This window comes from Propithecus coquereli, unplaced genomic scaffold, assembly GCF_000956105.1.
Source record: "Propithecus coquereli isolate 6110/MARCELLA unplaced genomic scaffold, Pcoq_1.0 Scaffold197, whole genome shotgun sequence".
Lineage (NCBI taxonomy): Eukaryota > Metazoa > Chordata > Mammalia > Primates > Indriidae > Propithecus > Propithecus coquereli.
The window spans coordinates 3,255,276-3,266,935 of record NW_012144633.1 but is presented as its reverse complement, the minus strand read 5'-3'; the positions used below and the strand labels follow the sequence as shown (position 1 = coordinate 3,266,935).

General features: G+C 40.6%; 1 protein-coding gene across 1 annotated transcript in view; it reads right to left on the bottom strand.

Moving 5' to 3' along the window:
* The window catches only part of BCL9 (B-cell CLL/lymphoma 9), a 26,066-nt gene that overhangs the window by 10,438 nt on the left and 3,968 nt on the right, over positions 1 to 11,660 (bottom strand). The window contains exons 3-6 of the mRNA XM_012643474.1: positions 8,359 to 8,441; positions 3,236 to 3,548; positions 1,943 to 2,259; positions 514 to 703 (exon numbers count right to left, since the gene is read on the bottom strand). Coding sequence (XP_012498928.1) covers positions 514 to 703; positions 1,943 to 2,259; positions 3,236 to 3,288 — 560 coding nt within the window. The 5' untranslated portion in view covers positions 3,289 to 3,548; positions 8,359 to 8,441. The remainder of the gene's footprint in view (positions 1 to 513; positions 704 to 1,942; positions 2,260 to 3,235; positions 3,549 to 8,358; positions 8,442 to 11,660) is intronic.

The following is an 11,660-nucleotide window of genomic DNA, read 5'->3' as shown; positions in this document are numbered from 1 at the left end:
AAAAAGGTCAGAAAACCCTATGTAGGATATAATCACAATTTTGATAAATAAATAAAAATCCATTGATTCATCCATTTACAAGAAACATGTATACCAAAATGTTCACAGTGGTTATCTCTGTGAATTCCAGAGATTTGTATTTTTAGTTATATTTTCTACTTATTCTAGAATGGACATTACTTGTGTCATTTAAAATATAATAGTAAGCAGACTGCAGAAAAGCATGTATTGTGTAATCAATCTCTTCCGTGTTTAAAAAAGGTATATATGTATATTTGCATGAGCATGAAAAATTTCTGAAAGGAAAGCCAAGGAAGTATTATCATTGGTTGCCTCTGGAAAGTGGGGTTGGGGAGGTTTTATTTCAGCTCTTTCTGTACTGCTAACTTGAAGTGATAATAACACAAGGGGGGTAAACAAACAAACAAAAAGCTCAATGTGCAATTGGAATAAGAACTCAGGCTTCCAAACACACAAGCCATGCCCAACAGCAAGGCATAGCCATCAACTTACTTATTGGCCATCTCAGTAGAAAACACATACACCACTTTGGCTGGAGTCTTCTGAACAGGTGTGGGCTCTGGGGCAGTAGTTTGGCCATGGGAGGGGGTGGAAGACCTGGGGGCTGTAGCGTTTGAAGGGGTCATCGAGTGTGGTGTGTGCTGGGAATCCTGGGACTTTATGTGATCAGCAGAATTACATTCTAAAAGAATGAAAAGACTCATCATCATAGAAGAATATGACTCCCTTTCTTCTGCCAGCATTTATAGCATCACAACACAAACCCACCTTGAGAATTTTAAGAAGGAAGTACCTCGCTAAGAGGAAGCCTTCTCTTCTACTCATAAAATTTCAAATACTCTTCTCCCTAAATGATCAATTATAAAGCACTTTTCCCCCACTCCTTACTTCTCTAACTATTACACATCCTTCACATACTAATGTCAATGTCCCTCCTTCCTGGAAACCTTTTTGAAACCTCTTGGACTTCACCGGATGCCCCTGCTACTGGATCTCATAGCCCTCCAACTTCTCTTATTTCAGCATTTATCAAATGTCATTGTAATTGTTTGTTTAATGATCAGCTTCCGAGGTGTACTCAAATGCTCGAGGACAGCAAGCGTGTCTGCCCTGCTGACCAGGGCGCCCCCAGTGCCCAGCATGGTGCTGTCACTCAGAACACCGGGGGAAGAAGGCAGCAGGAAGGAAGGAAGGAGCAACCACTCAGGTTTCCATTCGAATTTGGGCTGGGTAATGACACTTCCATTCTTGAATACTAACTTCGTGTTCTGGCCTACAGTTAAGATTTCGGGTCTTACACTAGGAGGAAAAAAGCCTAAAACCACAGCGATTGGTCCCATACCCCTTCTGGCTCACTCTACTCTGGTGCCTGCCAAATCTATAACACGTCTGGTAGCCGCTCATTCCTGCCACACTGGAATCAGCTGTGACAAACCTGGCCTGGTGCCAGGGCCATTAAGGCTTCCTCTGTGTCTACATGTCTGGCAAAGTGGCAACCAGAGAGCACAAAACTCAAGCCTTAGAGGATTACTCTGATGGAGAAGAGGAGGGGATGCCAGAAAAACTGCTCCAGTGTGGGCCAGTGGCACAACAAACTGTAGCTTGAAACTGAAGTACAAACAGTATGGAGGCCAGAAACATGCATAAGAACATGGTTAGGCCCGTGAAACACCCCACCATAGCTCCTAAACCACCTGCACCCTCAAGAGTGAGAACTTCTCAGCAAGGTGGTTCCAAACTATTCTTCAGTTATTAGCAAAATGAGAAGACTTAGTTGCATCATAAACCTGAGAAGTCCTGAATCTGAGACCCACTCTCCCCACTAGGCTGATTTTAGGCCCTCTGGCCTCCACCAAATGTCAGAGGCTTTCCCTCAGGAATACCTACTTCCCTCTGAGTCTCAAAGATCTTATAGACATACCTTTCATGTCAGAGTCATCGTTTGGAGTCCCAGGATCTCTCTGATCAAAGGAGTCGGCGGAAATACTTCGCTCCCTTTTCCCCTTGCCCTTGGCACCATTTCCAGCCCCATTCTTCAGCCCCATGCTCCCACCTGGGCCAGGGAGTGCTTTAGGGGTATGGCCCCCACTCTTGGAGTCACAGGGGGATGGCTGGGATTGGCTGGCTGAGCCCCCCTGTTTACCCTGATTGGAGAATTTGGAATCCAGCTGGGGGTTTCCAGATGGGGACATCACTGTAGGGGGACGGACCATCACCTCCTGCTTTGACTTAGGGCTACTAAAAGAAACAAATAACAAAGGGAGATCAGACACCAGATACTGCTGGTCAGCACAGATTAGGGAGAAGCAGCTTCTATCGTGGGGCAAAGAGACCCTCAGGACTCAATAACCACCCCATGTTTCACCTCGGCCACTTGTTTGTTCTCTCCGCCCCTGCTCCTATGTCAGAGCTATCAACAGAGAGGAAGATCAAGCAGAGTGGCCTGCCAGGTCTCAGAACCCGGGAGTCACATGGGGACCCATCTCTAGGGCTTTTGTCAATAAAGGACAACGGTTTCTATGTACATAGAGAAGTGACTCTTACACTAAGACTAGCTCAGAGTAAACAAACAGGCATCGTTAAGATCAAAATACTACCCAGCCCAGGCTGATGACAAGCAGCAGTTGTAGCAAGAGCCTGGCTTCCCTGCTGGAGAACACAAGCAGGTCTAGGAGAGCACGGGAGCTGGTGACTGTGAGGTTAGGAAATCATCCAGGATCCTAATCCCTCCCAACAAGCAGTATTACACCAAAGCAGTGAAGCCACCACTGCCCTCAAGGGGAGAGAAAACAATTTCTTTTAAAGTAACAATTTAAATACTGCGGAACAGAGGAAAAAGCTTCACAGTGGGAGTCCTGGGGCTGGTGTTTTAGTTCTAAAATGTCAGGCTGCCTCACCAGGCCTTAGTTTCCTTGTTTGCCAAGTTTGGCAGATTGTACTCATTGGCCCCTAAGGTCCTTTTGTCTGTGCTTTGTCAGGGACAGGGAGGAGAGAACAGGAATGGTGGACAAAAGAATAACCAAGGAAAACTCTCACATAAGCTTTGATTATACTGTAGCCTGTTTACTATTCCATTACTATTTACTAATCTATTATTTTTTCCTTTCCCATTGGGTTTCATTTGCTTCTAATTTAACACACTGTTCCACCAATGAGTGTTTGTGGTGCACCTATGACATCCTCAAGGGGCCTCGGTGGAGGCCCTAGCCCTTACCTCTGTGTGTTTCCTGATGGAGAGTTCCTCACTTTAGGGTTACTGGAATGCATTGATTGAAATCCTGAGCTTGCAGTCACAAACAGGGACGGGCTCACCGAGTTCCTCTCGGGCTGCAGCAGAAACAGCTGCTGGGGGCAGTGGCAGTGGCCCACTGCTTGCTGGGTGCGTCCCTTAGTGCTGGCCACCTGTATGCCTTTTTCCTCTTTGTTTTTCTCTGCTGTGGAAGTGGGTCCTTTCCCCTTGCAGCTCCAGCATTCTCTGGGTGTGTGCCTCCTGCTGCCAAAGGAAAATCTCGCATCTCCAGGGCACACTACAGGAAAAGGCCACCCAAAAAAAGTTGGGAGTGAAAACTCAGAGACATAAAACATCCTTATAACAGGATCAAGGTGAAAGCACTAGCCAAGTCAATAAAGCAGCAGCTAGATCATTCCTCAGGGTTAAAGGAAAGGGAGATGTTCCCATTCTGGCCAAAGGCTCTGGTGCTAGAGCAGCTGAAGGGAGACTAAGACTTCCGCCAGGTATGCAGGCCTCCCACCCGAGCAGCATGGATCAGACACGTGTGAGCAGGGCAGAAAGACAATTTTATCTTTAGCCATATATTCTCCCTTATATTTCTCTACTTCTAAATACAAAACCTTCAGAAACTTGTGTTTTTCTTTTTTAAAAACAACGCTTTGAGACCTCTGGGTAATGCAGATCCATAGGGACTATTTGGTATTTCAGCTCTGATGGCAAACAATGGCACTGAAATGTATCAAACCCACCCATTTCAAACCACGAAGCAAATTGATCTGTGTTTATATTTTCAGGGCCTCGGGGATGGGGGTACATGAAAGGAGGTACTTCTGAAATCAAATATTGAGCCAACACCAAATACAATCAGTTCTGCCCCCTGATTTCCATGATCTTTCTATTAAATTATGCTGAGTATGTGTCTCGTGTTCTCACTGCTTAATGACAGGGACTGCAGGCATGGCTAAGCATGGGAATGATCCATAATTTTGAAGGTAAAAGAACATCTTTGAAGGCTAAGATAATTTTTAAGCCAATTTGCAAGGCTAATTTGAAGCATAAAGGTCAAGAAAATATTCCCAAACCTAGCTAGAGAACAAATGAAGAGTCTTTTATTTAGGGAAGCCTAGACTAGTTGAGGCAAAACCAAGACATACTTTAAGTCTCTCCTCCCTCCCCGGGCAGTTCCAATATGGTTTCCTTGTAACTACTATCCCCTCACCTTCCCCACCCTCCAGCTTCTGGTATCTTACTGACAAAGTATGGAAATGAAGAAGGAGGATATTAGAAGCAGGATTAGTGACTAAAGAATCAAAGAGAGTTAGAAATAGTTCAGGTGTTCCATCTTACATTGCCTATGAGAGACTAGAGAACTGTACTAAAACTGGGAAGATAGGTTATATTCTAGGCTTTGGTGCTATGATCATTGCCAAGTGTTAAATGTCTATTTCTTCATACAGATGTTTGCAATGGTCCCAGCTATTTCGCCTGGAACATTTAAAGAAATTTATGGAAGTTCTGAGTATACTCAATTAAATTTTTTCCTTTTAAATAAAAAAAGTCAGGAAAAAACTAGAATAAAGAACGTCAGGAAAAAGCACGCTAAAACATATTTTGGTCTTGATTATATTTAAGGTTGTATTTTTATCCCCCACCAACTTCCAGTTTGTTTGTTTGTTTGTTTGGTTTAGACTAAGAAAATGGATTGTGGCTGTCAAGTTTGACATACATAATCATAACCCTTTTTGTAACCTCTCACTAAATGTTAGAAGTCACTGGTAAAATAGAAGTAGCAAATTAATCTTGCATGGACAAAGCCATCAGAAATCATTTACCTCAGGAAAAGAAAAGCAGTTACCACCTATACAGTCCCCTTCTGCAACTTCTGTTGGTACTTTTTGTCTGCATCGCACATTCTAGCACTCAATCGCATGCTGTATTGAGTAATCCTAGGTGTGTATTTTATCTCCTTGTGAAGACTATGTTCTTTGAAGACAAGAACCTTGTTTCAAGTTCTTTGGTTTTTCCATAATACTCAGCATGATGTACTAGGAATGTACTCAGATCCTGTGTGACTTATTCAGTGTCTCACAGAACAGAAACAACTGGCATTTGTGTTGTACTTTTCTTTCACAGAAACTCAAAACATATTACAAATATCAAATCACCTTATTAATCTGCCAGGCATTTATGATGAGCTGGTAGCAAAGATTATTTCTAATAATGCTGTGAACATAAACGCTTTTATTTTCAAAGTACTTCTACATATAGTTTCTTAGTCTCACGATTCTCCCGACCTTGATCGACAGGCATTTTACAGATGAATGAACGGAGCACATGGGGCATGAACGACTTCTCCTAGGTTTCCAAGCAGTGCTCTCAGACCCGGGCTCTTTCCTGCAAGCCACGCCCCTTACTGCTGCTTTATGGATGGAGAGACAGCAGAGATTGAAACAAGCATGTGAGCTCACCCAGGGACTAGGAATAAAATCTAGGTTTTCTAATCCCTAATCCTAGGAAGTTGTTAGAATAAATCATCCTTAGCTTTGGCCTTTCTGACAATAAAAACAACTGAGCAAAAAAATCTGCCAAGTACCTTATGATGTAGTTCCCAAGAATAAAATTAGGCTCTTCAGCAGATCAGTGCTCAACTGTTTACCCAAAAGGACTGGAAAAGATTTTCCACAGTATCGTTACAGTCAGAGATCATTTTCCCCCCCAATATAACTAAATCTCCTAACTCTTTAGATTTACTTATGCTTCTCTCTTCACTTCTTCAATAATACTTAAAATATTTACTATGTGTCAGGCATTGTTCTAAGCCCTGTTCATATGTTAACTCATTCACAATGCTATAAGGCAGGTACTACTACTATCCTTATATTACAGATGAGAAAACTGAGGCTCTGAAACGTCACATAACTTGCCCGCGGTCACATCCTAGTAAGTGGCCCCAAAGTCTGTGTTCTTCATCACTGTACTGCCTGTCAAAGCAGGGACTTGTGGGCCAGGTGAGCTAGTTCATATGAGCAAAAAGTGCTCAGCAGTGTAACATCGGCACTCCAGTAACTATTACTATGACTACGACCACTCTCTGGCAAGCTCACTGGCTTATTCTGCCTGATGCCCTGTCATACCTTCTACATCTCCTATCCATCCACCTTTCCTCCCCTACTTCCCACTCCCACAGTGTGGTCTTGCCCAGTACTTAATAGGAAGAGATGTCACCGGGCAGGAAGTCTTCCTCACTAACTATGTAAACCTATTTTCATTAGTACCTAGCCCCTCTTTCCTCTCTATTGCTGAAACAAAAAATATACAGCCCACTTTTTCCCAAAGGTCAGTCCCACTAAAGAGTACTAGGCCCCTCTCTTCCAGCTTCTGAGAGCGCTCACCTTCTCCTTTGACCGTTCCCCTCTACCTCCCGTGTCTACCGTAACTTTCCAATCAGCATTCAGATCACTGTAGTATCTTCCAGGGTAACATAAAAGAAAGAAAAATTAAAACCAAAGCCCAGCTCCAGCATTCTATTCCCCTTCAGAACCAAGTTTCTCTACAGAGTACACAGGACACACAGTGTTCCCTTTCTCATTTGCCATTCACCCTTTAGCCATTTTAAACCAACTTCTACCCCCAGATCACAGGAATCACTATTTTTGTCAAGGTCACCACTGGCTACTTTTCTAGCCTCATCTTACTCCATCTCTTAAATTCTGCCAGGTGCTCACTCGCTTCTTGAAACTCTCTTCTCTTGGTTTCCCTAACACCACACTTTCCTAGCTTTCCTTCTACCTCTCCAGTCATGCTTTATCTGCTTCCTTTCTGGGCCCCTTCTCTATCCAATCTCTAAAATTTAGAGTTCCTCTGGACTCCTCTCCTCTCATTCTGTAAGGTCTCTCCATGCCAACAACTCCAACATTTATATGTCCAGCTCTGCTTGGCTTTGCAGACCTGTATACACAACTGCCTGCTTGACATCTCCCTAGATGTCTCAAACTTGACAGGCTCAAACATAAATTCTTCATCTCTGTATATATAGCCTTCCTCCCAAAACGATTTTCCCTTCAGTTTTCCACATTTTAATAAATGGCTCCTTTATCCACCCAGTTGCTCATGCCAAAAATTTAGAGTCATTCTTGACACCTCTCCTCCTAAGCCTGAACCCTCCCAATATCAAGTTTGAATATTTTTGTTGAATGAAGGTAGTCTCAGCTTAAATGTTTCTTCTCCAGAAGAAGGTTTCCTTAATACCACCAATCTACATGAAATTCTCTGTTACATTCTTTTCATAGCATCCTGGGTTTTTCCTTCATAAAATTGTTTATGTTTTGTAATTATATGTGTTAATTATGTGATCATTTGTATAATGTTCATCTCTTCTATTAGATCATTGCTCCATGAAGGCAGGGACCATGACTGATTTTTCTGTACACCCAGCACTTACTATAGTGACCAGCCCATGGTATTTGCTCAAAAAAATTTGTTGTTATCCAAAGGGAATGAAATTAGTATGTTGAAGAGATAGCTATACTCCCTTGCTCACTGCCCCATTAATTACAATAACTAAGATATAGAATCAACCTAAGTGTCCATCAATAGATAAACAGATGAAGAAAATGTAGTGTGTGTGTGTATATATATATATATATATATATATATATATACATACATATACACAACGGACTACTATTCAGTCTTTAAAAAGAAGGAAATTCTGTCATTGGCAGCAACATGGATGAACCTGAGGGACATTATGTCAAGTGAAATAAGCCAGACATAGAAAGACAAATATACCACGTGATCTCCCTTATATGTGGAAGCCAAGAAAGTTGAACTCATTGGAGCAGACAGTAAAACGGTGGTTACCAGGAGTTGGGGACTGGGGGGAGCAGGGCAGCGGTGGGCTTGGGTAACGTAAAGAAAAAGACATTTGTTGAATAAAAGGGCGGATCCTGTTTCAGTCTTTGAAACAGGATCCGCACTTTTCACCATCATCTTCAGAATCATTTGATTCATCAGCTCGGAATGGAAAACGAGTAGCTTTTCCCCAAGATCATCCTTCTATGCCAGGCCTGTGCCCCCATGCTATCACCCATCAGTCTACTCACCAAAACCCCAAGGGTCACGACACAGCAGTATTCATCCTGGAGGTGAGGAGTCCAGGAACCCCTTGCTCAAAGGTGACCCTCACCTGGAAGAAAATAAAGTAAAGGAAAAAAATTCCTAAGTGGATTAAAAATATATATATATATAAATTGTCACTGAATATCTTAAGAGAAAAACAGGGTTCTTATTTATTCTAGAATATTAGTTTATGAGGAAGTTGTCATCGCTCACATAAACAGAATCAACTCCCAATTATTACAGAGTATATATCCAATCTGTAGATATTTCAAGGCTCTTTGGCTTTCCCTTCTTCCCAACTGTACATTTTATTTTCAGAGGTTGGAGAAATACTAAGTACAACTAAAGTCAATTTTTCTACTTAAATTTCTGGGCATTTAGTAGGAAAAAAACCCATACATTTTGCTTCTGCCCATTCCTTATTAGTACAGAGAATTGAGGACTGTTAAGGTGAAAAGAGATAAAATTTTAGATGTACTTTTGAATTTACAAAGTGAAGATCACTCACAGTTCCTCCCTACTCTCAAGTGTAACTCTACATGGCAAGCATCTAGCAAGAAAATTTATTTTCATACACTTTTGGGGGAACTCAGAGCTGAACCACCTGGCTAGATGATTTCCTCTTATTCAGTGCCTACTATGCGCAAAGCATTGTACTGAATTGAGCTAGATTAAGGCAATAAAACACACAGTTACTGGTCAAGCAGAACAATTTCTAACATTAGTCCTTATAAACCAGAGTTATGACACTGAGCCTCCCACTTTGCCCAGAATTTACAGTTTTGAAATTGCAAGGGAGAACCAAGTTCCAGACTGTCTTAGGGCTAAATTATTTAGGAATCTTTAAAAGAATTTCTAAATAGGGTTGCCATACATTGTAAGTAAATCTACAAATTAATCTGACCAAGCTCAGAATCACCTCTACAATTCCAATTTCAACTCTTCCAATGATGCTTTCCCACTTCCTTGCTCTAAAAAGTCAAGTTTATTAGAACTATGTCATGTTTAACAAATTTCATTTCTATGCTATGACCACTACTCCATAAAAGGCATAGTATCAAACTTAGAATGTGGAACTAAAAGGCTTCAGGATTCCATTCCTAGCTCATTCTTAACTTCTGGCATGCCAACTACTAAAAGGCTTCCTTCAGAAAAAGTACACAATAGGAAGAACCAATCTTTCCCCAACATATGGAGAAAAGCAAACTATACAACGGGTGTGTATAGAAAACCTTGGTCTAAGAAAAATATTAATGTATACTTTGGTACTCACGGGGTGAAAATGCATCTATTGTCCTTCAATAGCTAACAAACTTTAAGTAAGCAAATAAAAATTTGTATCAAGCTAAAGAGTTTTGACAGAATGCAAGCATTTGAAAATGAATTTCAACTATTATCATTTAGAATAATGGCTACCCAAAGTAATATTTCAGCACAAATGTCCCTTCTCTGTAAAATTCTCCTGGATTACCAACTATCCCCTGTATGTCTTCCTTGGCCCCATAGCATTATATTCACGACATTATTGTAACACTTACAAAAGCACACTCCTGTTATATATAGACAGGAAACTCCCTGAGGGCAGTATCATTCATCATTTCAGCACCTGACACTTGGTAGAAACTCAACAAATGTTAGTCAATCCATGTATTATAATGAGCTTGGGGCTTGCATATTGCTACCCTTACCTTGCATTCACCCAAACCAATGATGACATGATAAATACTTGTTTAACTTCTCACTACCTGACTTTCTTCTCAGCCCTACAAGATGAATTACTGTACAAGTCTCTGCTCACAAAAAGGTATAAAGTAACTTATATAATAGTTTTGACTTGCATTTTTGCCTTGGAAACTACTAGAATAGTAAACAAATGTAGTTTTTTTTTTTTTTTTGAGACAGAGTCTCGCTTTGTTGCCCGGGCTAGAGTGAGTGCCGGGGCGTCAGCCTAGCTCACCATATCAGGAAAAAATTAAAGTATGCATTGAAAAATGTCCATTATCAGCACCTAGATAAAAGTCCTTTCACAGAACAGATGCAGTTATCAAACAGAATTGTAGTTATTTTTTTTATGCCAATTATCATTCAACTTATGAAGCAACTCCTTTCACTGTTTATTTTATTGTCCTGATGGTTCATTTTTCCTCTCCTAGCTTCCATAACAAGACACATAATTATTACTCTAATGGCTTCTCTCTCTTTCTGCATGTGAACACACACCCTGCACACACAGAAAAAGAATTTCAGTAAAAATTGTATATTCTGTTTACATTTGTTTGTTTCCTTCTCTCCATGTTCTCTTCTCCACACACCACAACTTGCCTATTTCCTACATGTGTATAATATGGGTGTAAAAATATCTGTTGGTAGTCCCATTTCTGCCAGTGACTTTGCAGCTTACTCAAGGTTAGCCATTGAACCTTCTGAATCTCAATATTTCCATCTGTAAAATAGGGATAATAATAACCACACTATCCATTGCAAGAAACCATGTGAGGACCTAATTACATAAATTATATTTTTGCTACATTTCATAAATGTACTACTTTTAACAACATTGAAACACCAATGCTTAGTGCCTGTTGATGTGTCTTCAACAATTGTGCATTTTACTAGCTAGAAAACACAGAATATTAGCAAAAGTCAGCTTCTTTCTTGTTACTGGGTACTTTGAGGAAAAGATGAACTGTCAGGAGTATACGGCTAAGTCTCTCCTCTTTTGTTATTTCCTTTATAGTTCTCTTAAATACGAGGAAAAATTTTATTGCTTTTCCCAAGCACATCTGCATTACATTCAAGACATAGAATCTGAGGATATCTACTTGCTTTCCTTTCCTCACTTAGAATAAGAGTGTTCCAGAAAAATGGTAGCTGCATTTCCACATGATTATGATTATTCCATATTCTCTATTATTCCTTGCTTATAGAAATATGCATGTATTAATAAAAATTAATTAAAACAGTCTTTTACTTTGGTCAATGAAAAGATACCAAACCTAGGAAGGAATGTTAGCTGAGTTAAAGCTTCCATTTTGTTCTTCAGCTGATTACCAGATAATTCAAGATGACTTTTCAGTTTTTGTTTTTGTTTTGGGATGCAGTGAGCGCATTAGGGAAAAGGTTGGAAATTATGTGAATGATGTTTTGGCAAAGATGAAATGTTTAATGGCATACTTATCTAGATAATTATAGTAATTCTCCAATCTACTTTATATGTGTAGATATAATCTCAAAAAAGTCTGCCTGAAACAAGCATTCCTAAGTTGTTCTGGAGTGTGTTGTCTTA